At 44.9% G+C, this 26,748-nt stretch overlaps 2 protein-coding genes across 6 annotated transcripts in view; both read left to right on the forward strand.

Moving 5' to 3' along the window:
* The first annotated feature begins 994 nt into the window (after nucleotides 1-994).
* Nucleotides 995-23,349, forward strand: Bdh2 (3-hydroxybutyrate dehydrogenase 2). Of its 2 annotated transcripts, none has more exons than XM_034500345.2 (10): nucleotides 995-1,151; nucleotides 5,439-5,518; nucleotides 7,893-7,971; nucleotides 9,145-9,241; nucleotides 10,709-10,817; nucleotides 14,940-15,000; nucleotides 16,257-16,370; nucleotides 19,909-19,967; nucleotides 20,570-20,662; nucleotides 23,114-23,349. In XM_034500345.2, the coding sequence occupies exons 2-10, from the start codon at nucleotides 5,447-5,449 to the stop codon at nucleotides 23,165-23,167; spliced, it is 738 nt and encodes a 245-aa protein (XP_034356236.1). In that variant the 5' UTR covers nucleotides 995-1,151; nucleotides 5,439-5,446; the 3' UTR covers nucleotides 23,168-23,349. The 2 variants fall into 2 exon arrangements, with proteins under 2 accessions (XP_034356236.1, XP_034356235.1); XM_034500344.2 differs by having other exon boundaries at nucleotides 1,068-1,151; nucleotides 5,366-5,518.
* A 3,063-nt stretch (nucleotides 23,350-26,412) lies between these two features.
* Nucleotides 26,413-26,748, forward strand: part of Slc9b2 (solute carrier family 9 member B2) — a 32,441-nt gene continuing 32,105 nt past the window's right edge. For 3 of the 4 annotated variants that reach the window (XM_076933275.1, XM_034499398.2, XM_034499395.2), the window contains exon 1: nucleotides 26,413-26,571. The gene's annotated coding sequence lies outside the window, so the exon portion shown is untranslated. Of the gene's footprint in view, nucleotides 26,610-26,748 lie in introns of all 4 variants that reach the window. The other variant, XM_034499396.2, reaches the window with a different exon arrangement.

Genomic DNA, 26,748 nt, shown 5'->3' on the forward strand with positions numbered 1-26,748 from the left:
GATGGCAAAGAAAGCACTTGTGCACTGAGCAGCACGGAAAGCCTGTTGTTTTGTTTGTGTTATTTTAAACCTTGTCAATCTCACCTAACACCAGGCAGCAAACAAAACAGAGACAAGCAATGATCACAAGGTTCTACACCCACAGAGGGCAGGGGAGCGAGTCACCCTGAGCCTGCCTTAAAGGACCAGCTCTCTGTCTTGCTCTGCTCTGTCCAACCCGTTTGCATCCGACTGACTGACTGTGAAACCCACACCTCAAGGGCTGCTCAGAAAGAGGAGCAGAACCCAGAACCTTCTGAGAGGTATCACGTTTCTCTTCAAGAAAGAAGCCCTCAGAAAGTACAGCCTGTGTCTCCACCAGACCTGCATGACTGGCCAGCCCAAGCAACAAAGGAGGTTAACAATCTGATAGCTTTGTTTTGTAGCCTTCGCAGTGCCAGAGGTCTTGACAAAGTGTGCCAAACATGCACTGAACCCCTCGATTTATGCAGGACATTCACACACGACCTACATGATCACTGTGTACACGAGTCAGATTAACCCACAAGTCTCAGGCTCCTGTGTTCTTCAACCAACTTGATTCCCTGCTGTTTTGCTCTGTTCATTTCAAGACTTCCATCCTAGGTGGGTATGCTCACCGCTCCAGGCCCAGTGCCGTCGGGATGCCAGCATTCTGCAGCTGAAGGTATGTTAATGTTAGACTACTCATGACAGATTAATGTCAGAAACTAAGACTTTAGCCACGGGGAAGTTTTCTTTTCCTCCCTCTAAGCAGTCGAGGTTAAGGGCTAGGATGACTAGAATATTTAGTGCTTCGGGTTCCTTCTGTGTTTTCCAGCAGTCTTCCACCTTCCGGGCCACTCAATCTGGCCTGCTAAGTGAGTAACATGCACAAACAAGACAGGCCTTTGTTTGGCGTTAACAGTTCCATGCTCTGCCCACTAGATGGCAGCATGGACACATCTAAAAACGTGCCGGGCTGCTGTGCTGTCTCTTAAAAGTTTACTAAACTGGAATTAGGAAACGGTAGGGAAGGGACCTGAACTCCACCTCCCAGCATGCTTTAATCAGCATGTGACTTCGCCTGCACAAAGATCTGAAGTCTGTCTTCTGAAGGAATCTGGAGGACTGCGCGGACTCGCTCTTCTAAAGTAAGATTTTTTTTTTTTCAAATAGTTTTCGACAAAACTTTTAAGGAATGAGAGGTGTAGCTTTTGTGGCTGTATTCTCCACATCGCCTAATTGAAGATGAATCTTCAGTTAGAATGGGAGTTGGGAATTCTCGTGTATTAGAATTTGAAAATAGCCAAAGAAAGACAACTTTTCCAGTATCTGTCCTGAGTAAACTGGCTCATGAAAATATTTGGAATTCCTGAAAATATTCCAAGCCTTTCCTAATAAAAAGAAATTTAGGGTTTAATCTTTAGAAGTAGGAAAGTCACCATGTTAAGAGTGGACTCACTTTACAATTGCTGGACATAATTCCCACTCTCCCCCCACCTTACCATCCTCTCCTCCCTGGCCAAAAAGAAAAAGTCCATGTTGCCTTGAGAATGTTTGTAGGCCAGCTGGAGAAAGGGTTGGAGTAGACAGAAAGTAAGTTTTGTTCCTGGTTGCTTCTGGGTGGCCTCTGTGGGCATGGAGGTGCTTAAAGAAGCATGGAGCAGGTGCCTTCACCAGTTCTCAGCCTGTGGGTTGCGACCCCCATGCCTGGTCACAGGGTTTCCAAGTAGATATCCTGCATGCCAAGTATTTACATTATGATTCATAACAGCAGCAAAATTACAGTTGTGAAGTAGCAACAGAAGAAATCTTATGGCTGGGGTCCCCACAACATGAAGAACTGCATTAAAGGGTCACAGCATTAGGAAGGTTGAGAACCAGGGCTTCAGAGGGTGAATGCCCAACATCGCTTGTGAAGGCACTGGAGAGTGAGTTTCTTATGCTGTACTCTGGATGAGGTGAGGCAGGGACTGCTGCATCCATTCTAAAAGCACAAGTTGACTTTCTCTCTGCGTCAGAATTGAGGAGGCACCATGAAAAGATTCTGTTACCCAACATGTGTGAGTGACTGGAGCACCGAGTGTGAGTTCTTGGTTGGCTTCAGAAGCCCCTCTTACAATGTGACTGTCAGGCTAGATCTCTGAGAGGAAGGCTCTAACAGGAGCCTAACAAGGTGGCTTTGATTAGAGGAGACACAGTTGAGAGAAAACAACAAGGAACGAGGTGAGGATGGGAGAGGCTTCAGAGCCTGGAGTGAGGGGGAAGAAGGCAGAAGTGGATTTGGGTGGAAGAGCCCTGAACGCTTCCTTCAGCAGGGTGGGGCAGGGGGCCCTAAGGAGGCGGCGGAGAAGGAGATCTCTACATCATCCATCCAACACGGTCTGCCCTAGTGTGGGAACAAAGAACAAAGGCGTCCTCGGGATCGGTGGAACCCAAGTCCTGTTGGAGGTGGGAGATCGTGCAGCCTTCTCTTGAACCTGGGGTTGGAAGGCATTGTATTGATACATTGATACCTCTGAAACGCAGGTGCAGGTCGCAGGTCAGTCGGGTGTGCGGGCGGGTGAAGCAGTCTTTGACTTAGCCTCACCCTCACAGGTGACCAGGCTCGGTCTGTCAACTGTGAAGCGCTGCCCACCCCACCCCCTTTCTCTATCCCTGCTGTTTTACCAGCTACTTCTAGACAACTGCACCCATTTCCTGTGCCCAATACCTCCCTGCCACTGCCCAGCTTCGTTCTGACAGAAATAGGCCCTAAAACACAAATCTGAAATTCACCCATGCTTTCCCTAACTCTTTCAGTGCCAGCTGTGGGCGTGAGCAACTAGCACTTCAGTCTGTGGAGTCAGGACCAAAGACGAAAGGGCCCACTGAGGATGCAGGGGCAGGGGGCACAGCTATGGGAGGAGCAAAAGCAAAAACAGAAATCTCTAACAACTTTACCTAGCCAAAGAACAGGTAAAGTCAAAAGAGAGGACAAAGGGGGTGCCGGAGAGATGGCTCATCAGTTAAGAACTCGAGCTACTCTGGCAAAGGACCTGGGTTCAATTCCCAGCACCCTCGTGCACCTCACAACTGTCAGTAATTTCAGTGGCAAGAGATCTGACACCCTCACACAGACACACACGCAGGCAGAACACAAAGGTATAAAACACCCTGTCCAGCCAAGGTGGCGTCCCAGTGCTTTATTGATGGTGGACGACACTCACCGACACATTTTTCCCTCCTGCCCCTCCCTGTGTGGAGGCTGCAGCAAACCAACTGTCAAGTCACTCTTCCCTTCTCTGTGGACTGGCTATCTTGCCCAGTCAATGTAAACGAAGTGGGCATTGCTGGGGCCTCCTACTAAATAGAAATGTCTGACAACCTTTGCCTTTTGCTGTGCTCTCTCCCTTCATAAGTGTTAGAAGCACCCCTCTGTCTTGAGCCACTACAACCAATTTGTAAGTTGTTCTGAGGTCCCTGAGAAGGACAACAGTCTTCACATGACACTCCCAGCACCCTGTTCCTTGTTGCCTATTCCTCTGTCCCTGAAGTGTGCATCCAAGCCTTGGCTAAGTGGCTCCTACAGAATCTCCGTGGTGTTCTGATTAGTTTTCTGTTAACTTGACATAATAAGCTAGTTGTCTGAGCCAAGGGAACTCCAGTTGAGAAAATGCCTTCATAAGATTGAGCTATAAGGCATTTTCTTAATTGGTGATCTTTGAGGGAGGGCCTTGTCCAGTGTGGCTGGTGGTCCTGGGTTCTGTAACAAAGCAGACTGAGCAAGCCATGGGGAGCAAGCCAGTAAGCAGCACCCCTCCGTGACCACTGCATCAGCTCCTGCCTCCAGGTTCCCGACCCGACTTCCTTCAGTGATTAAGAGCAATCTGAAAAATGCAAGCAATGTGAAAATCCTTTCCTCCCGGACTTGCTTCTCGTTCATGGTGTTTCATCACAGCAATGGAAACCCTAAGACACAGGTGTTCAAATGTTTCTAAGGCATGCTGAAACTTTAAAAAATGACCAGCGATCTAGTGGGGTGTGGACTGTCCTCAGAGCAAGAGTCAGGAAGCCTGACTTAATTGACTCTGCCACTGGCTGGTTCTATGATCTCAGACAGGTCGAGTGTGCTTGTTAATCCCATCAGGCAAGAATAAGACCACTACCATAATTTTGAGCCAAATTTGAAGCAAGCTTGATTGTTAATGGGGTGCACCTGAGAGCTGGCCAGCACTGGGTTAAAGAGAACAGCCCTGCGTCTCTTTCTTAGGACCCTTGTAAGGAATAAAACCATGTAGCTGCAAAGCAGGTTTACAGAAGACAATGGAGCAGTAAGAAATACAAACACCAACAACCTCAAAACCAGCAGGCGTCACCATGTGGTCACCATATAATTAAGGAGGGTTAGCTCAGGGAGTGGGTAAGGAGAGTCTGTATTCCCAAAAACAAGTCAAACTCACTGGTTGGAGTAGGTCAATTTCCAAGAAACAGGGACAGAAAGTTATTACAATTCAGTATAATGGCTCCTGCCTTCAAAATGGAGTCAGTCAGGTTCCTCACGCTCTTCAAAAACAAGGTATGGGCTATAGTTTGATTTTTCCAACCGTTCTGGTCAATGAATCTTAAGTCCCACAATGAAATATTTTCAAGGAAGAAGGAAAAACTAGATGGTACTGCTATTGTAACTCTGCAAGTGTTTACAGACAAGGGAACAGGCGACTGATACAGTTGAGGCTTCTGTTTTCGGGGTCCACCTTCCATGAGGTAGTTACAGGAGGTAAATGGAAGAGCAGGGGGGAGAGGTAGGAGTGGTTTTGTTTGTGCCTTTGCTAACAGTGACCACATAATGGTGAGAAGTGAGTAAAAGAATTTGGTGATGCATAGATAAATGTGTCCTTGGCCAGTGGTCATCAGAGGGTCTATGGGGGGGTTGGGGTAGTGGGTAGACAGTGAGAGGAACCAGGAAAAGTAAGAGACTTTAATTCCTGACTGTTGACTACTGAAACTTCAGGAAACTGCTGGAACTTTACAAAATGCCGTGGCCGTGATTAACAGTTTTCAGAAAAGAAAATTAAAAACAGCCCCAAAGAGCAAGGACAGACAGAAACAGGAAATGATGCCATAAAACATGGGCCAGGCAATGAGGGAGAGGGAAGCCTCCTCTCCCAGTCTCAGCATTACAGGATGAGACAGAGTGGAAAGCTGGATTCCATCTTGGCGTGCCTCACCAGTCATCACCTCTGTGGACTGTGCTGACTTTGAGCTTTTGACCTAAGCACTCGGGTGTCTAGAAGAAGCACCCCCGAGCAACCGAGTGGAGGGGCAGTTTGCAGAGGCCCTTTCTCCACGCTCTTAAAGGAGCAGTTTGATATGTTCCTTCCAGATGTTACCACCTGCATAACTGATTTGCTACAACTTGAGTCATTAAAGGCGCATGTCTTTGGATTGCACTGCAGGATCCACCATGGGCCGACTGGAAGGGAAAGTTATCGTCCTGACAGCTGCCGCTCAAGGAATTGGCCGGGCGTCTGCATTAGTGAGTTCATACCTGGTCTTATTTACTTTGCACGTACTGAGATGTGCTGGCTGGTGCCAGGGTTTTTAGTTCTCCTTTACTGTGTTCTGTTCCTTTTCCCTTTCTTCTTTCTTTGGTTGTTTATTATTATTATTATTATTATTATTATTATTATTATTATTATTATTATTCCTCTTCTTCCTTCTCTTCTTATTTTCTTTATGAGCGCTTGGAATTAAACCGAGGATCTCAAACATACTAAGCACACTCCTGCCACTTAGCTGGATTCACAGCCTTGCACTTAAGTCTTTACCTTTTATACTTCTGATGTCCTTTGCAGTGTATTCGTGTTTGTGTGTGTGTTGATGTGTGCATATGTATGTGTGCATATATGTGTATGTGTGTGCATGCATATGTGTATGTGCGTATATATGTGAGTGTATATGTGTTTATGGGTATATGTATATGAGTGTGTATGTGTTTATGTGTCTATGTATGTGCATGTGTGAGCATGCGTGTATATGAGCTGTGTTTATGTGTGTGTGTCTATATGTATGTGTCTGTGCATTTGTGTCTGTATGCATGTGAATGTATGTGAATGAGTGTTCATGTGTATGTATGCGTGTGTATGGATGTCAGTGTGTGTAAGAGTGGGTCTTCTTTCTCTTTGACATGGATTCCAGTGATTGAACTCAGGTCTTCTAGGCTTGTAAAATGAGTGTCTTTATCCACGTAGCCATATTGGCAGCCCACATACCTTTTTTAACAAAAGATTTATTTATTTTATTTATATGAGTACTCTGTAGCTGTCTTCAGACATACTAGAAGAGGTCACCCATTACAGATAGCTGTGAGCCACCGGGTGGTTGCTGGGAATCGAACTCAAGACCTCTGGAAGAGCAGTTGGTACTCTTAACCACTGAGCCATCTCTCCAGCCCAACCCACATATCTTAAGTTCAAAAAAAAAAAAAAAAGTCACTATTTCTGGTGGCGAAGAAGGAAGTAATTTCTTGTTCTGATGTGGCATCACATAACCTTTGACTCTGACACTCAGACTTCTCTTCCCGATTTACCTGCCCCATAATGACTGACCTGACTGCAGGGCTCTAGAGGGTGCATACCTCTCTGCAGCTATGTCAGTTCAAGATCAAGACCCCAGAGTTTTAAAACTCTTGTGTTTTTCCCCCTGAGGTGCCTTAGTTTCTCCCTCACTGCACCAATACTGACTAATAATTTACTAGGAATATGGTGCAGAGGTGAGCTGGCATTTATGTGATTGGTACCGCAGTCTTTAGAGGGGCACGTCCATTTTTCACTTCCATTTCAGTCATTGCTCACAAAGGCACATGGAGGTCATGGGGAGGGCTCAGCAGGTAAAGGCACCGCCAGCCATCCAAGCCCTGAGACCTAGGTTTGACCCCTGGGAAGAGGAAGGAGAAAATGACTTCACAGAGTTGTCCTCTTACCTCCAAATTCACACCATGGCAATGTGCCCATGGACATACAAACACATACATGATGAATAAATACATGTAAACAAAGAAGTAAAATGTAGCTATGATCTCATCACAGAATAACATGATTGTAGAAACAAAGTTACAGGGACTATGTACTATGCTTGTTTGTTTGTTGAAACAGGGTCTCACTATGGCTGTCTCTGTGTAGAGATCAAGTTGGCCTCAAACTCACAGATACCCAAGTGCCTCTGCTTCTCAAGGTCTGGGATTAAAGGCATTTGACAGCACACCCAGCTCTGAGATAGAGCTTTTTTTTTTTAAACTATCTATCTATCTATCTATCTATCTATCTATCTATCTATCTATCTATTTTATGTACATGAATGTTTTGCATATATATATCAAGCACATACTCTCACATCTCCTGGAGTTGAAGTTACAAGTCTGAGCTGCCATGTGGGCGCTGAGAACCAAACCCAAGTCCTCTGAAAGAGCAGCCAGTGCTTTTAACCGCTGAGCATCTCTCCAGCCTTGAGTTAGAGGTTTTGTTTTATTTTTTGAGACAGGGTTTCTCTGTGTAGCTGTGGCTGTCCTAGAACTCTCTATAACCAGGCTGGCCTTGAACTCACAAAGGTCTGCCTTCCTCTGCCTTCCAAGTTCTGGGATTAACAATTTTTATAAATAAATAAATAAATAATACTGTACTGTTTATTAATAAAAGGTTAAAGTAAGATGGAAAATATAATCCCTGTTGCTAGAATGACTAACAAAAATAACTACAATGTGGTAAGGGGGATTGAGACGAGATATGGAAACTTCGTTTATTTTATAGGAAAAACAACAAAAATACCATGAAAGGAACCAAAAATGCCTTCCATTTTTTTAGGGCAATCTATTCAAGTAAGCAAAGGACTGACTTGTGTTTTGCTTCTGGCAGGCTTTTGCAAGAGAAGGAGCCAAAGTCGTAGCCACAGATATCAATGTGTCCAAACTCCAGGAGCTGGAAAGTTACCCAGGTGAGCCATTCGGCTGCAGGTTCACAGTCAGCCCGGCATAGAAAACAGAGGCACGGAGCAAGCATCACAAGGACACTCCAGCTGGTCCACACACCTTCTCTTCCAGTCCTGCCCCTTCATATCATATCAAATCTGAGTTCTGGGACCTACAGAAAACAGTCTGTACAGTAACAAGTGTAAGGGGGAATGTGAAGGCACACGTAAAGTTTCCTATTACACAGTGTGCTGAGGGATTTCGCTCCCAATTACAAAGTTCTGTGAGAATTAACAGTTGCCAGGTTAACTATTAATGACTCTTTCGCTGCTGCCCACGGGAGCAGCCTTGTCCCAGGTAACATATGATCCTCTTGCATTCTTGCAAAACTCTCTGTGGCCCCATTAAAAGCTAAAAGGCAGGGGGAAGTCAGCTGGCCATTTTTGTTGTTGTTGTATTTTATCAGCACTTTTCATTTACTAGATGGAAAATTGAGATTTTTTTCATGAAAAAGTGAAATCCACTGTATAACACAGAGATTTGTTTTTATTTTAAAATTGTTACCTTATGTGTATGAACGGCTTACCTGCAACAAGTGCGTGCGATATCCATGGCAGCCAGCAGAGTGTGACAGAGTCCCTGGAACTGGAGTTACAGACAGTTATTAACCAGCATGGCATGCTAAGAATCAAACCCAAATGTTCTGCAAATGCCGACAATGCTCTTAACTCTGAGCTTTCTCTGTAGCCCCAACAGAGATCTTATTGACGGGGTGGAAGGGGACACTTTAAAATTTGTATATATTTAGAAAAGATTTGTTTTAAAAGATCTATTCCATTTTTATTTATGTGTATGTGAGCCTGTGTCTATGTGAGAACCACAGAGGCCAGAGGGGATGTCAGATCCCTTGAGGGGGCTGCAGGCATCTGTGAGTCACCTGATGTGATAGCTGGGACGGGCACTCCAGTCCTCTGATAGGACAGTAAGTGCTTTTAACCACTGAGCCTTGTCTCCAGCCTGCAGTGCGTGCATTTTAATGATACTCTTGAGATTGCTAAATGCCAGTGATGGGCATGAGTCAGATACAACCTGAGTGGAAATGCTACCCTCTTCACACTGCACACGGCTACACGGCCAAATCTTCACGGTTGCGTATTTTATGAGTTCTCTGTATATATTTTTTTTACTTTATTCATCAGGTATTAAAACTCGAGTCCTTGATGTCACAAAGAAGAGACAAATTGATCAGTTCGCCTCAGAAATCGAGAAAATTGATGTTCTCTTTAACGTGGCTGGGTAATTTTAAACTTTTTATTTCACTCTGAGAAACTCTTCAATGATTTTATTTAATGAATATTGATAGTATAAAAGAATAATTAATTGACAGAACATGGCATATTCCTTGGGAAGTTAGGATAGATGTCACACACCACTATACGGTTCAGCAGGTGAGACAGCTATGTCACTTGACATGAACTTGGGGCCCCTAGACTGTTAAAACTAACAAAAGGAGTGGGTAGTGATATGAAGTCTGGAAATTGTTTGTTTGTTTTTTTGTTTTGTTTTGTTTTTCTGAGACAGGGTTTCTCTGTGTAGCCTTGGCTGTCCTGGAACTCATTCGGTAGACCAGGCTGGTCTCGAACTCAGAAATCCGCCTGCCTCTGCCTCCCAAGTGCTGGGATTAAAGGCGTGCACCACCACTGCCCGGCATGAAGTCTGGAAATTAAAGCAGTGGTTTCTGATGTTTCATTTCAGGAATGATCTGCTTGTCTCTCTGCAAGACTGTATCTATAATGGAGACATAGCAGTTGGTTCTTGAGTATCCATTCAGTCTTCAGCATTGTAGAGGATGCAGGAGACAGTTTGTGGCTCTTGGTACAGGAAGCTGACCAAGTGGCTAACCTGTAGTATATGGGAAACACTCCCAACCACGTCTTATAATTGACTACACAATCTCAATCCAGAGGACCAAGCCAGTAAGGCTGACATGTTCAAGAAACTTCTCTAAGGAAGTGTGACTTGTACAGGGGCAAAGTTGAGTTTTTAAAAAATTTTGTTTGTTCTTCCTGGCTTGTGCTAACAACCACAGTGTTACTTTGCTACACTGATATAATATGGAGGTTTTCCTACTGTTCTAAATGCAAACAGTCTCGATGTTACGTTACTATGCTGATATAGAGAGACTCTGGTTTTCCTTCCAGTTTTAGAACTTTAGAACTGTAGAACTTTAGCCTGTGCCACTTGAGGGCACTGTTGCCCCGGAAACAGAAATCAAATGAACCAGCCTTTTTTAAGCACTGATGTTCCCAATGTGAGGGTGTGTGAGCTCTGCAGCATGTATGTGGAGGTCAGAGGTCAGAGGTCAGAGGACAACTTGCAAGAGTCAGTTCTCTTCTACCATGCAGGTTCTGGGGATTGAACTCAAGTCCTTAAGCTTGCCAACAAGAGCCATGTCTGAAGCCTATCTTTCATTTATATTAGACAGGTTCTCACCATGCATCTGTGGCTAGCCTGGAGCTCACTCTGTAGACCAACCTAGTCTCACACTTAAAGCAATCTGCCTGCCTCTGCCTCCTGAGTGTTGAGACTAAAGGCACAGACTTTAATTGCAGGAGTGTGTGTGTGTGTGTGTGTGTGTGTGTGTGTGTGGTATTGTTGTATTGTTTTGTTCCTATAATCCTAGAGATTATATACAGGGCATGCTAGCACATACCTTTCCACTGACTCTTTAATTGTATTTTCCCTGTTCACTCACTTTTTCAGTTTTGTCCACCACGGAACTATCCTGGATTGCGAGGAAAAAGACTGGGACTTCTCAATGAATCTCAATGTCCGCAGCATGTACCTGATGATCAAGGCCTTCCTTCCCAAAGTAAGAAGACTGGCAGTCTAAGAAGGGTGTCTGCTTTCATCCTGGGCACACGGAGGACACAAGTGTGTACTTGAGTGTGATCACAGCCAGCAGGTTGACTAATGAACATTTATAGCAAGGCAGTTTATAGAGACTAATCCGTTTAGCCCTGCAGGTCTCACATTCAGGGAACATTTATTAAGCATTTTCAATACGCCAAGCTCCGTGCTACACTGAGGAGATCCTCTTCTTTGAAGAGAGTTTCTATTATGACAGGGTGAGGAACTCAGTTGACATGTAACTATGTCATGTAATCCAAGTTGGAGTGTAATGCAGACACAGTTCCTAGGGGAGCAAGGAGACCCTCTTGGGTCTCACTGGCAAATTGGGATTCTCAGAGAAAAGGACGTGAAGGAAGGGATATCTGGGGAGATGGACCAGCTTTTTGCTGCAGGAGAATCGTCCCGTGAGGTGAATGATGTTTCATCACGTTAGCTGACTACACATGGCATACCTGAGAGGGGAGGAAAAGGCTCATGTAAGTAGCAAGTGATTAGAGCCAGCATATGAAGCCCTGTAACCAGCCCCTCTGGGCCTGAACACTCGATGTCAAGGTGCTTGTGCCCTACAAAGAGTTATGAAGTTTTGGTGGGTTTGCTTTTGTTTTTTTAATTATTTTATTTGTGTAGTTGTTTTGCCTGTGTGTGTATCTGCTTACCAGAGATCAGAACAGGGCATCAGATCCCCTGGGACTCCAGGTACAGACTAGAAAAGCAACCAGTGATCTTAACCCTGAGCCATCTCTCCAGCCCCTTTCATTTGTTTGAGACAGAGTCTTACTATGTAGCCCTAGCTGGCCTGGAACTTGATACAGACCAGGCTGGCTTCAAACTCAGAGAGCTCTACTTGCCTGTCTCCCCAGTGCAGAAATTAAAGGTGTGCACCACCATGCCCAACCTACATTTTACTGTTTAAACAAACCATCACATGCCTTTAGAGTGCAGAACTCTTCTGGGTGCTCCGGAAGGGTGTAAATGCATGAGCACATACCCCTGGCCTGCACGAGTGTTTAAAATGGTAGTGCCAAAGAGTGAATGGGGACAGAGGGAAGACAGGACCACCTCAGCTACCATGGAGGCATGCTTTCTGTGTTTGTGTTTGTGTTTGTTTTTGTTTTTGTTTTCACAAGACATGGTCTCACTATGTAGCTCTGGCTGTCCTGGAACTCACTTTGTAGACCAAGCTGACTTTGAACTCACAGAGATTCCTTTACTTTTGCCTCCCAAGTGCTGGAATTAATGACATGCACCACCACACCCGACTCTAAGGTGTGCTTTTTAAGTACCTGATTAGTGCTTAAAAGGGATCTTTGGTCAGCCTCTGTAACATTGGACTAGCTATCCCTTAAAAAATATGTTTCCAGGCTGGAGGATGACTCAGAGGTTAAGGGCACCTGCTGCTCTTCCAGAGAACCTGAGTTCAGTTCCCTGCACAACTGCCTATAATAACCACAGCCCACAGCATCCAACACCCTTTTCTGGCCTCTGGAGCTGAAACAGTCACACACACAGCATATGCTCACAGAAACACAGTCACCTAAATACAAATGTTACCTTTTGCCCTTTTGTAGTTTATAGATGTTGTTTGGGACTTTAAGGTATCTGTTGAAGACTAATAGTTTGTATAAGATTTGGGGAGAATCTGAAGGAGGTCACAGAGAACAAGATGGCGGCACGATATCCTACACATCTGTAAGCGCAGGTCTGAAGCAGAGGCTCGGGGAGTGGCTCTGTGGTACAGTGCAGGTGGAACTTAGGCGCCTAAGGGAGTGTTAGTTCTTGATACACCCATGCCCGATCATAAGTTCATGATTCTAACAATGATAAAATACATTTCTGCTTTTGGAAAAGAGTGATCTAGACTGGGACATAGAACCAGAGGGCCTCGGCACCAGTTGTTTAAAGTAGCCTTTCTATAGGGGCAGGGGCACACACTTGTAATCTCAGCACTTGGGAGCTTTGAGCAAAGCATAGTGGGAAAGATGACACTGACATCCTGATTTCTGGTTGTGGACACTAGCCTTCGAGTCCCTAAGCACTCTGAGCCCCAGGTCTCATGTCCTAGGAGAGGACGCTTGCAGTCTTCTCATTGCCTGTCTCTTCCATCTGAGAATGAGGAAGACACATTTCTCATCACTTCCAGTCCTAGCTTTCCAGGGCTTTTCTGTGTCATTAACTATGATGCACAATTACCAGGTTAAATTTTCCAGGGTGGAAAACCAACACAGATCTGAAAGGTCATTTGGTCAAAGACATAGGAATTGACAGAAGAATAAATGCACAGCAAACCATCCCTAGATTCCAGTCAAGAGGCGGAGACCAAGTCAAAAATAGTGTAAGAAGAGTGATTGCAGAATTCTGGTTGGCTGGAAGAGAAGATCTGTTTTAGCAAAAATTTGGAGATGTCTTTGTTCTTTGGATGTACTTTTTATTTATTTTTTTCTCCTTGCTGTGCCTCATCAGGGTTGAACACAGAGGGATTCAGAAAGCCCTGGATAAATGAGTCAAATGTCTCATTCCAGCCGGTGGCCAAACACTGAACCTAGTGACTTAGAATGCCAAGAAATGCCAAGGAACTGAGCTGAGCTCTGGCAATGGGGACAGAAGGGCTGTATCTGAGGGACTCTGGAGTGATGCTCTGCTTGAGGTTGGTGGAGATCAGTTGTTCCAGACCCCTCACTTCACAGGCATCCTGTACAGGGAGCCAGGAGGAACAGTGCGCTATGACAGCTGTCATAGCACTGTCCCTGGGAGACAGCCTGGAGACAGAACAGTGGAAGCAATGGGCAGGACTGAGGGCCCTGTGAGTGTTAGGTTTAGGATTTGCATCTCTGAGGTGACTGAGGCCTGAGATTTTCCTGGAAAGTACTGAATTTCAGAAGACTGGAGACAGCTTGTATCATAGCCAGTCTACATACGAACCTGTCCTGTGCATGTTATCTAAGTGTTAGAAGTTGGTTATATGAGATAAGAAAAGTGATAAACCAGATTATTATCCTCCTCCCCCCTATTTTTTTGAGACAGAGTCTTACTATAGATCACTGGCTGGCTTAAAACTCACCATATCTACAGGTCAGTCTTCAACTCACAAAGATCTACCTTCCTCTGCTTCCTGAGCGCTAGGATTAAGGGGGGCAGGGCCGGGGGAATTATGTCTGGCTTTAAGATTCCCTTTGTCATGTACAAAGGCACTTTGCAACCAGGCATGGTGGTGCACACCTTTAGTTCCAGCACTCAGGGGATGCAGAAGCAGGTGGATCTCTATGAATCCAAGGCCATCCTGGGCTACAAATCAAGTTTAAGACAGCCAGGGCTACCCAGAAAAAAAAAAAAAACCCTATCTCAAAACAAGAAAACAAAACAAAAAACCAAAGACTCATTTAAGTAGATGCTGCCTCCCCTCTACCTTGTCCCTTGACATGGTTGTCACCTCAGCCTCACCTGTGTGCTTTGTGCCTATATAGCCCCATCCCTTGCAGTTTGTCCTGATCTCAGGTATAATAAGCCCCAAATATTAATATGGAGAGTAAAAAAAATGCCACAAGGAAGTGGATTGTCTTGGCCACCCTAGCTCTGGAGCCTCCACTCACAAAACATCTTTCCTACATTTCTTCTAAACACGAGCAAAGAAACTCACCCAGCAGAACATATTTATTTCCTAAGTCCCTTGCGCCACCTATCAAGATCAGTTTCTAGAAAGAACCGTCTTTATTTGATTTTCGTGATGTCACAGTCACACCAGACATCCTGCTCTCTGGCATGTGTCTTGTCCCCAGCAGCTCTCTGGACTCTGCCACGCCCCACTGACTCTGCTTTCTTTTCTGAGCCCTCCACCTGACAAGTGGTTTCCACTGAGAAACTGGTACCCTAGGCTGGCATGGTGGTGCATGCCTAGCATCTCAGCACTTGTGAGATGAAAGTATGAGGATCTTGAAGGCCAGTCTAGGCTGTAGTTTAAGAGCCTGTTATCAAAAAGGAGATAAAAAACAAAGAAAGAAAAAGGGTCTAGGTGGCTAGGAGCTGATGCAAATGTGACAGGTATATCAACCAGCGAAGTGGAGATGACTGTATCTTGTCTCGGCAGATGCTTGCTCAGAAATCTGGCAACATTATCAACATGTCTTCTGTGGCTTCCAGCATCAAAGGTAGTAGTGCCTTCCTCAGAGTTGGGGGTTGGGGGTGAGTACACACACACACACACACACTTCTTTTATGAGCTGTAGATTTTAGAACTAAACATAAATAAGTTTATAAAACCTATATGAAAATTCAAAGTGGCTTTAATCAAAGAAAGATCATAAGTACCTTATGTCACCAGGCCTGTTGTTACAGCTGTTCCACTCACCAAATTAAATTTAAAAATTACTGTCTTTGCCTTTCCTTTTATTCCTCCTATATATATGGGAGTGAAAATTGAATTAGGAAAAGAAAAGATTTATCACTGAAGTAATACGAAATAATATATTGAGTACAAGCTGAGCTGGAAGCTCCTTGGGACCAAAAAAAAATTTTTTTTCATAGTTTGAAGGGGGACAGACTCCGTCTTGTGCTTCTTATAGTCTCAGGTAGCCCCTGGCCTCCAATTCACAATTGGAGCCAAGGCAGGCTTGAAATCCTCCTGATTTGAACCTCTGCTTCTGAAGTGCCAGACTGTAGGTGTGCAGTACCAGACTCAGTCTCTGTCTTCTGTGGTATAACGGAAGTTTATAGTATAACAAAGTGCCCCACACACAAGCGGTCCTTGAGGCTACGACATGGACAGGACATCTGGACCCTCAAAGGGAAGTCAAGGCAAAGGTCTGGGACTAAACAGAGAGAATGTCACAGGCATTGATGGGCTTGTGGGTTTGATACCTTGAGGGTGTTGGGGGTGAGGATCTGTATGAGGAGGTACTGGGAGGAGTGGGGGCTGATACTGGGATATAGAGGGAATAAATAAATGTATTTAAAAGAATGAAATCATTGCTGAGACAGCATTCTTTCTCTTCTAAAATATGAGACATACTTGAGTGGATTGTATTGAGGTGGATTTATACTTCTTAACTTACAAAGGTTCTCAAAAAGAGGGCGGGTTTCCTACCTGTTGTAGTGAAACCCTGTGACAGTGACAAGCAGGTGGCTGCTACAAAGTACACACAGCATCTCAACACCAAAGTGTAAATTAGGTTCTCCTACACTGGTAGCATTTTCTGCACTCACAAACTGTCTCTATCCCTATTACAGGAGAAGACCCTAGGTCAGTCATTCTTTAAAGGGAAAGCTGATTTCAAAATGATTTCTCTTTTAATTAAAAAATAAATAAATAAAAAGGAGGGTGATGGGAAGAAGTGAGGAAGGTTGAGTTGGGGACTCTCCTTGCTCCTTTCTGAAGAAACAATGTCCCTGATTCCCTCCCCTCCAGGGGTGGAGAACAGATGTGTGTACAGTGCGACCAAGGCAGCTGTGATCGGCCTCACCAAGTCCGTGGCTGCAGACTTCATCCAGCAGGGTATCCGGTGCAACTGTGTGTGCCCAGGTGAGCCTGGTCGGAGGGCTGGGGGCCTGGCCTTTCTTCTGTGCCGTTTGCCATCACAGAACATTCGCATCAGCTTCTTTACCACATGTTCAGTTGTTTTTCACCACTGACAGACATCAAAACTAAAGGTTTGGCCTCATTAAGAGAGCAGTATAGCTTTGGGTGGACGAAGGTTCCAAGTCACTTGGAAGAAGCCTCAACATGAAGGGTTTTAAATCCAGCATGTCTGAGATGGTTTAGACTCAAGTGGCTGGGACACAAAACTTGCCAGCACCTGCTGTTCTGAAAGCAGACCATGGTGACCTTGTCCATGGACAGTTAAAAAGCAGAGCACTCCCGTGGGACAGCAGACAGAAAGTCAGGGGAGCCTCTGGGAACACAGGGCTCCACCAAACTCCCAAACGACCAGAGCAGCTCTGTAATCAAAAGGATGCTGTGATCTGTTTTGTAAGTAAAGCTTACTGGAGACGCTCCCTCTGGATGCCTCACACCTTCTTGCTACAAAGTCAGAGTGGAGAGGTTGCAGCAGATCCCATGACTCAAAGCAAAAATATTTGCTACCATTATTTTTTTTTAAAAGTGTGATTGTCCTATGAAGAAGCAGAGAAAACCGCTTTGCTTTTTCTTTGTTGTTTCTTTGTTTTCTGCCTGCCCGGAACTCACTGTGTGACTCCAGCTGGTCTACACCTCGAAGGGATCAGCCTGTTTCTGCCCACTTGCTCCTGGGATTAAAGGCATGCATCTCTATACTCTATACAAAAACCATTTTTCTTAATAATTGTGGATGTGATGTAGTTTCTAGGTAACCAGGTACACTTCTGTCTGGTTCCACCAACCCAAAAGGAATACAGGGTACTAAGGTAGTGTCTTCTGATAAGAATATTGTATGTCTAGGACTAAGGTTTTCTTTTCTTTTGGTTTTATTTTTTATTTGGTTGGTTGGTTGGTTTTGTTTGTTTGTTTTTCTTTTTGTTGTTTTCAAAAAGGGTTTCTCTGTGTAGCCTTGGCACTCCTGAAATTTGCTCTGTAGACCAGACTGGCTTCAAACTCACAAAGATCTGCCTGCCTCTGCCTCTGCCTCTGCCTCTGCCTCTCTGCCTCTCTGCCTCTCTGCCTCTCTGCCTCTCTGCCTCTCTCTGCCTCTCTCTGCCTCTCTCTGCCTCTCTCTGCCTCTCTCTCTGCCTCTCTCTCTGCCTCTCTCTCTGCTTCTCTCTCTGCCTCTCTCTCTGCCTCTCTCTGCCTCTCTCTCTGCCTCTCTCTCTGCCTCTCTCTCTGCCTCTCTCTCTGCCTCTCTCTGCCTCTGCCTCTCTCTCTGCCTCTCTCTCTGCCTCTCTCTCTGCCTCTGCCTCTCTCTGCCTCTGCCTCTCTCTGCCTCTGCCTCTCTCTGCCTCTGCCTCTCTCTGCCTCTGCCTCTCTCTGCCTCTGCCTCTCTCTGCCTCTGCCTCTCTCTGCCTCTCTCTGCCTCTGCCTCTCTCTGCCTCTGCCTCTCTCTGCCTCTGCCTCTCTCTGCCTCTGCCTCTCTCTGCCTCTGCCTCTCTCTGCCTCTGCCTCTCTCTGCCTCTGCCTCTCTCTGCCTCTGCCTCTCTCTGCCTCTGCCTCTCTCTGCCTCTGCCTCTCTCTGCCTCTGCCTCTCTGCCTCTGCCTCTGCCTCTGCCTCTGCCTCTGCCTCTGCCTCTGCCTTGAGTGCTGAGACTACAGGCATGCACCACCATCGCCTAGCTCTACTATGGTTTCCAATAGTCCCCAATAGAGTTGGGGTGGTCATGCCAGAACTGAGGGGATGTGTTGGCAGGAAAGCTGTGTGTCATCTGGGAACTCCCGTAGAAGATTCTCTTTGATTCTTAGGTTGGGAAGCACAGACTTACCCAGGGGACGCAGAGATTGGGATACTCAGCCCATTTCTCTTTGGGTGAAATGCAACCACAAGTGGGACTGAGTAAAAGGACACTCACCATCCACACTTGACTATGCCTCACCTTGGGGGCACTGGACATCAGGAAAAATAAATGACAAAAGATCTAGAATGTGTGGTTGTTTCTACAGATAGAATTTTCAAAAAACTTGGAAAGTCAAACTCTGGAACAAGGAACTAGCTGTGAGTCACAGAGGCCATCCCTGAAGCAAAGGAGGAGTGAGTGTCTGGGTTAGTGCTAACGGTTTCGAGTCACCATCCAGCTGGACATGTAGCCCTGGCACAGCAGACACCAGGATATGGGTGGGCTTGCACTAGCTTTCATTAATATTTACCACTACCAGCCACATGGAAACTGTGACACCCACTCAGCACTTACAGCTCTAGGATTTTGAGGTCGGCTCAGGGTGAACATTGGCTGGGAAAAGCTTGGACTTTAAGTAGGCTATTGACAAGCAAAACGAGGAAAGTTTTGTAAATTTGGTAAATGAATGTCTCTTCTGCAGTGATGGGGAGATTCAGACTGTTGCTGACAGGGAGAATGGATCAGCTGAGATGAAAGTGCTGACTGTGTGTGACTGTGTGTGTGTGTGTGTGTGTGTGTGTGTGTGTGTGTGTGTGTGTGATGGAGTACCTAAGGAGAAAGGAATAGGGTCTGATATGGAAGATTCTCCATCTTTCCAGAAAAAGTGACAATACCAAAATTAGGAAACATTTTCTGACAGAGATCAGATTTGTGTATGGCCTTCTCAGTTGTGTGGTCTACAGACAAAGATGAGAGGTGCTTTAAAATTTTACACCCACAGAGAGGATAAGTGATTCCCCAGAGTACTGTTATCCTGCAAACAAAACAAAACCCATTGTTCCACAGAGAATTTACAGATTATATGAGTTAGGGAAAAAGTCCAGACAAATATATATATAGGCTTGGGTACCAAATGGGTTTTAACGTTGTAATTCTTCTTATTTTTCCTTCCTTATTTTTCCTTCTTAAGAAAAACAAGTTGTGTTTTTATTAGAACGTTTAACAATAGTTTTAAGGATATTTGAAACCAAGGAAAGCATGCAGATAGGTTAAGTCTATGGCAACCATGAACTTGAGTCCAGGATCGCCACGGTGAACTTCACAACAGAGCAGAATGGTTTGAAGTCATTACAGCTGAAGCTCGTATGTGCTGTTGTCTGCTTCTCAAGGCTCCTGTGGGGACTAGCTGAGATAAGGCAAAGATACTTCCAAATCTATAAATCTTCAAGCAAACATAGCATGACTGTGTCACTGAGAGAGCAGGTTAGTTCACCCAGAGTCCCAGCCTGGTGTCACAGAGAACCACTGTGTGTGTGTGTGTGTGTGTGTGTGTGTGTGTGTGTGTGTGTGTGTGTGAGAGAGAGAGAGAGAGAGAGAGAGAGAGAGAGAGAGAGAGAGAGAGAGAGAGAAAGCATTTTGGTGTCATTACAAAAGTTATTACCCTTAGTGGCCAGGCAGGTAGAACTCAGAGTGTCGTTTAAAAAAAAAAAAAAAAGGACAAAGATTTCACTGCTTGCTTATCATGTGGAAAAGGAGTTTAAGGTTTAATTTAATTCCCCCTTTCAATTGAAGTAACCACAGTGAATGTCTCTTTGGTTTAGGAACGGTTGACACCCCATCTCTGCAAGAAAGAATACAAGCCAGAGACGACCCCAAAGAGGTATACACAGCTAGCAGTTTGAAAGTGTTCAAACCTTTTGACTAAATTTAAAAAAAAAAAAAAAAAAAAAGTAAATGCCCTGTTCCATATCTGGATAGATTCATAGAAAAGAAAGAGGTGGCTACCAAGGCCTGGGGGACGGGAAAGTTACTGCTCCATCCATGGAGATTTTCACCTTGCAAGATCAATGCCCAGCACTAACCACAGTGGGCATTCCTAATGGCTTTCTGTTTTTGTTTATTTTGTTCTTGTTTTGGTTTTTGGCTTTTCAATACAGGATTTCTCAGTGTAGCTCTCGCTGTCCTGGAATGCACTCTGTAGATCTGACCTCAAACTCAGATCCCCTCTGCCTCTGCCTCTGCCTCCAAAGCACTGGAACTACAACTGTTGGACCCCCATGCCCAGCCCTACAGGCTTTCTTACCTATCAAAGTATCCGTGGATGTCAGTGTATCACGACTAGCTTGGGTAATATGGTTAGAAATTTCGAAGCAACCTAAGCTGATGGCCCTAGGCCCTCTGTTCTCCAAGCCCCCTGAGAGTGTTGCAAGGGCACACATGTGCCAGCTAACATCTCTTGTATGGAACTGTCTCTGATCACAGGCACTGAAAGTTTTCCTAAACAGACAAAAGACGGGAAGGTTTGCGTCCGCGGAAGAGGTCGCCCTGCTCTGCGTATACTTGGCCTCGGACGAGGTGAGCGCTGATCTTTCTGTTTGTAACGCTCTGTTTGTAACGCTGCCACGCTGGGCTGACACACACTTGCTCCTCCTCTTCACGGTTTTGTGAGTCTGTAGTGTGTATTGCCAAAGTGCTTCGCTTCCGTGATGGGAACAAGCTCTGGTCTTATGTACTCAAAAGCTGCCGTGGTCTGTGACAGCGGCTCGTCTTCACTCAGCTTCTCGTGACTCAGCATCACAGCACAGGTGACAAACACAGGAAACCATTAAAGCGCACCGCCTTCTGAGAGATTGGCTTTTTAAGATGACCAGTTGTGGGCAGACTGGTTAAGTATAAAAACCTCCTGGACTAGCAAGATAACTCAGGAGTAAACACCCTTTGCTGCCAAGCATGGGGAACGTAAACTCAGTCCCTGGCACCCACATGGTGAATGGAGAGAACAGACTCACAAAACGTTGTCTTCCGATCTTCACTAGGGTGTCGTGCACTCGTGCACACATAATAAATAAAATGTAATTTTAAAAAAGCCTCTCGGTTGTGAAAGTTGAAAAAGAGACGTGAGCAGGTTTGCCTGCTTTAATGTATTTGGAGGTAGAGTTGCTATGAGCTGCCTTAGTTCACTGGTGACCTGTGTGGGGAGATCCGTGATTTCCCCTAACCTTGTTTGTCAGTCCCGCTACATTGTGTAGAAATGGCTAATCTGGTCTCTTTGACTTTACACCTACTTAATAACCAATCTCTTCCCCAGTGACTAGTGTGAATTCAATGACTGATAAAGTGCATACCAAGGTACAGAGCAGAAAAACTCTTTTGTTTTAAATCCCACAACAGACTGAAGCAACAGCCACACCAATGTTTACCTTGGTGAACCAGTGAGGTTTGCTGGGAGTATGAACCACAGCGGGATGGCTCACATGCAGAGACATCATGGAAAAAGCCCACCTTACACTGTGGGTGATGTCCTCCAGCATGTCCACCTCCATAAAGGTGGGGCAGAGCTTTTGACCGTCTCCCATGCTTTAGCTTCCCCAAGGGTGTGAAGTTGGTTTACCTCTGGGGTCCTGTGAGCCTCCATCCCCTCCAGTAGGTTCTGTTGGGTGGGGGTTACTTACAGTCTAGATCCTCTTCACAGTAACTTGGTGCAGCCCACATTGTCGAGGATACTGGCTGGCACAAAGGTTGAAGAGGTTTAGTTACCCCATCCACAGGACTGTTAGCCACAGTCTATAGGAGCTACGGAATTGCTAAGTAAATTATTTCTGAAGCAAACACTTACCAGTTTTCATGTATTTAACTTTATATATATATAAAAAAAAAGTCCTTGTACTCTGACATCTTCCCTTCTGCCTCTTCCAATGACTGCAGCTTTAGATCAGTGTCAAACTAAGGATACAAACATGAGAGTGTATTATCTATTTTAAGTGAATAGATTTTTTTTTTAATTTTTTAATTCTTTGACAGTGTCATACATCCCTGTGATGTGTTTTGAGCATATTTGTCCCCATGTGTATCTTTTTCCCCCATCACTGCTTTTGAGCCCTTTCTTCTCAACAGGTCTCCCTCATCCTCTCATTTCACGGCTTTTTTTTTTTTTTAAGTGACCCACTGAGTGTATTTAGGGCTGCTTTCTGGCTATTTACATGTGTATGGGCTACCAGTGGCTACCTCATAGAAGAAGACTCTATGAGCCCCTCCCTCATCCAGGACAGAGTGTTAATGGTCTCAGTAGCCACGGCTGCTATGAATGTGTGAGTTCAAGGACCTTGTCAGGTTCAGAAAGCAAGCTAAAATATTTTTAAACCTCTACCACAACTTCAGAATTAGTTCTCTGCAAAATGGAAATGTTTATAAACATAAGCCAATAATTAATTTTAAACCCTTTACTGTTACACAGAATTGGGCATCTGAGGCATCTGAATCTAGTGTGGACTATTATGTGACATGTTAATGGATTGCAAGAATGATTGCCTATATACATTTTTAAAACACAGTTTGTGTGCTCCCCGAGTTGATCAGTTAATAGGGACTGTCCGCTTTCCCCATTGTTAACCTGGCGTCAGTCAACGAATGTTCTAAAAGTTTATTAGTCGCCTGAAAGTTAGCTAGCTTTGAATGGTTCTGAGGTTTATAATGAAAATGTGTTGTTTTAACATGTGCTTTATTTCATCTCTCCTTAATTTTGTGACTCTGAAGCCAGGCACCTACCTAACAGACCATGAGTGGAACGTGACCTGCTCGTATGCCATCGAAAGGCCATGTGCCCCAGGTCACGGGACGCTCAGCTGTTCCAAATCACCCAAACTTTCTTTTGATTTTCTGTTTGTTTGTTTGTTTCCTACATTTGATTAAGGTTTCTCATTAGAATAAGAATCAAAAGTTTTGTTATCTCACATAAGAAATGTTCAAAATGCACCCTGGTCCAAGGCAATTGATTAACTGTTGTCTCTCCTGTGCTTGTCATTGTAGTCAGCCTACGTAACTGGCAACCCTGTCATCATCGATGGAGGCTGGAGTCTGTGATTGCATGGACCCCTGCTGGGAAGACAGGCCCTTCCTGGCCACAGAGAAAAGCAAGCTGATTATGTCTCCTGAGGGATGGCCATGAAAACAAACCCTTTTAATGATTGTTCTCTCAGGTGTGATTTTTTAAAATAATCTCTCATCTCCTCTGAAACTGTGGTAAATAAATCAAATAAAATGTATTGATTTTGTGGCAAAAAGGTAGTTTTTAAAATAAGCAAAGATTTGTGAGATCTTACTGGCAAGACAGATAACTATTACAAAAGACCATGAATTTTTTTTTTTTTTAAAAAGGGGGGGGGGTGTGCATTTACTTCTCTGAATAAAGGCTAAAAGGTGGGGTCAAGGGCTGAGAGACACCGTGTCTAGTGTGAGGGTCCTTTGCCAGTGTGCAGAGGACAATGGTGTTATGGTGTTACTTGAGAAAAGCAGAGAAAAAAGAACATGGGCCTTTTCAGATCTTTGTAAGGCATTCATCCCAAACAAACGAGAACTTTCTGATACCTAATAACTTCCTGGAAGCCCTGCCTTAGACCCGCACCACAGTGGGGGTTCATGTTTTAACACAGGAATTTTGGAAGGCCACCTTAGTTTATAGCAACAAATAAAATTAAGATAGGAATACAAAAGAAGTTGTTGAAGAAAAAAAAAATTCCTTTCCAGTTTCACTTTAGCTTTGAAACTGAATGTCTTTGTAAACTTCTGCATTGTTCTCTATGCTGACGCTAACTTGAGATCTTTCTACAATGATAAGTGTACACCACATAAATGTACACGGATGAGCTGGCTGTAAAGTCACAACAGGAGAATTGAGATTCACAACTACGTTTTTGTCTTACCTCATATTAAGTGCCGTTTTCTTAGTCTAGACATTGCTTATTAAAATCAGCAATTATATCCAATACGGAGCTAAGACTATATAATTAACGTGTAATATGGTCAATTTGAGAGGATTTTTGTAGATTAAATTCAGAGATGTTTTTCACTGGTTTCCAGGATAACAACAGCACATGAAACAGGCTCTGTATAAATGCCACTCAGTCACCTGAGACAAGTACAATTGTAAAAAAATTATTCTAGAAGAAGTCTATGTGAATTTATGAGTGATAACTCTATAGCATTCTCTACAAGTGGCCTCTTTCAGCTTTAAGGTTGTGTGTGCAAGCTGTTTGTTGTTACCTCAAGAGACCATATTGAAACCAGCCCCTTACTCTCTGCCTTTTCTCAGAGAGACTTAATTAGCCAGGGTAACTGTAGGGTCCACAGTGAAGGGCTAACTCCATGTGTGAAGATGGCGCAGTTGGTGAATTGGAATGGCTCTGCCTAAGATTCTCGTGATAAGGTAGTCAGGGCTCTGGTCAGGTATTCCATGAGCAGGTGGTGGGCTGACCCAGCCACCCAACTTGCCCTGTTGGTTTTTCTTCAGTTGTCTGGTCTTTGTTTTTAGAAGTCAGCTTCTCGCTAGGTAGCTCACCCTGTCTTTATATCACCATTCCCCTACCTCAGGAGTGCTGAGGCACAATATAGACTGTGCCACCAAGCCTGGCTAGTTCTTCACTTTATGAAATTAGGGAGTTGGGCTAAATGCCTTGACTTTTTTTTGTTTGTTCTGTTTTTTATTTTTTAATTAATTAATTTATTTATTTATTTTTTGTCTTTTTGTATTACCATCAAAATGCTATAAACTTCTTATCTAGTGAATGAATGGAACACTGGAGTTATTAGGAAAAGTATGCTCAGGACTTCTAAGACCAAGTTCTCAGCACAAAGATTTATTTGCTCCAGAGAATAAGACACAAAGACCAGATGGAGATAAAAGACATGGGGGAGGGGGCTAGGATATTTGTCCCTGAAGGGGACAAAGGACTGCCTCTGGATAGAGGGGAGACAGATGTGGCACATAGGAAAATGACAGTTTATAAAGGTACAAGGGGAAACCTCATGTTAGGATGAAGTGTTAAATTTTAATTGGGCATGTTCATTAGATGAGCCAAAGGGGCTTTTGATTGCTGTACTTCAATACTTTGGTAGCTGGACCTTGGTAGTCAGCCTTGGGAGGAGGAACTGGCCAAATAAGGGAACAGACCTTGCTGGCTATCTTTAGGAATGTAATCTAACAGTTTTGAGCAAGGCAGAGGGAATGGGAGAGAAGGGCGAGGCCTGCCAGAGCCAGGCTTGCCACACTTGAGCTGGCCAGAGTTCCTTCAGGAGTAGAGAATAATGTGTGTTACGAGCAGAAACTCACACAGTTAAAAAACAAATGAGTTCATTTAAACACAATGAACGCTGCAACATAGATTCCAAGAGCAAGAGATGTTCAGTTACTTCTGTCAGAGCTCAGACGCTATAAGCAATGAAACCAGGATGAATCTAGCCAAAAGGTTCAATATTTTCCACTCATGCCAATAAAATCAAGACATATCAAATGGACATCATATGACCAACGGAGGGAAAGGAAAATATGTCTTAGTCCTGCAGAAAGAGGAAGCCGGTGAGAATGGAAATTTTTGCCAGTTTTAGAAAATGAGTTCGCTTTAGGAAAAGAATCATTTCATTTCCTGAGGCAGGGTACTGGATGGAACCTAGGTTCATTCGGAGGATTTCTGTCTGAGATAGAAGTTTACTTCACATACCTGCATGCCTGAAATCCGAGACTGAACTTAGACTTACTCAAAGAGAGAAACCAGGTACGGGATAAGAGCAACTCTCCTTTGAGATGCCCACAAACCCATACTTGGACTTGGATGTGTCTTTCTGCCTGAGGGCATTTCATCCCCTTACCCCTACTATTTAAAATCTAACAAACTCCAACTCTAATTTAAACGGGGGGGGGGGGGGCGGGGGGTGAGGGGAAGGTAGGAAAGGAAGACACCAAACTGGAAGTCACAAATAAAAAATTAAATGGCTGATGGAACGGAGCGTTACAGTAAAATAGCATAGCAAGAGGCTCACAATGACAGACGCTGCTCCAAGGTTTCTCTCCGCCATTTGTCACCTGAAGGAAAGCACCCTGCCTCTCCACTGCCAGTGAGAAGATACTCTGAGAGTCCTGGAATTGACGTCGGATTACAGAATTTAGGAGACTGGGGGACAGTGAGAGAGCCTTGTGAGGTGGCGGGCCAGAGGCTGCGGGAAGCTGGGGTGCGTGGGCCGGGGCCTCCCTCTGGCTGAGTGAGCAGAGCCCTGAACCCGGGGAGTGTGCCACGCCCCGCCACGCCACGCCCGCCCCTCCCTGCCCCTCTCCGTCTGCCCCGCCCCGCCCCGAGCCGCGCCGCTGGACCTCCCGGTTTTCCGCGGCCGCCCAGCCACAGCGCCGCCCCAACCTAGCAAGCCTCGGTTGACCCAGCCTCAGTTCCCACTCAACGGAAGCCGGGAGGCCTGCGCAGGAGACTGCCAGCAATGATGTGAGTAGCACCCAGCAAGCCACCCATGCGCATAGCTGGTACGTGTGTGTGTGAGTGTGTGTGTGTGTGTGTGTGTGTGTGTGTGTGTGTGTGTGTGTGTGTGTGTGTTACAATTATAGGTAGTTTGAGCGGGGGCGGGGGGTTTCCTCTGTTTTTGTTGCTGTTTTATCTCTCAAT

This window comes from Arvicanthis niloticus, chromosome 4 (genome assembly GCF_011762505.2).
Source record: "Arvicanthis niloticus isolate mArvNil1 chromosome 4, mArvNil1.pat.X, whole genome shotgun sequence".
Taxonomy (NCBI): Eukaryota; Metazoa; Chordata; class Mammalia; order Rodentia; family Muridae; genus Arvicanthis; species Arvicanthis niloticus.

Coding starts and splice junctions, on each gene's coding strand:
- Bdh2 (XM_034500344.2), top strand. CDS start 5,417: ATGTCTTTGGATTGCACTGCAGGATCCACCATGGGCCGACTGGAAGGG. Junction 5,519..7,892: donor TTGGCCGGGCGTCTGCATTA/GTGAGTTCATAC, acceptor TGCTTCTGGCAG/GCTTTTGCAAGAGAAGGAGC. Junction 20,663..23,113: donor TATACTTGGCCTCGGACGAG/GTGAGCGCTGAT, acceptor TTGTCATTGTAG/TCAGCCTACGTAACTGGCAA.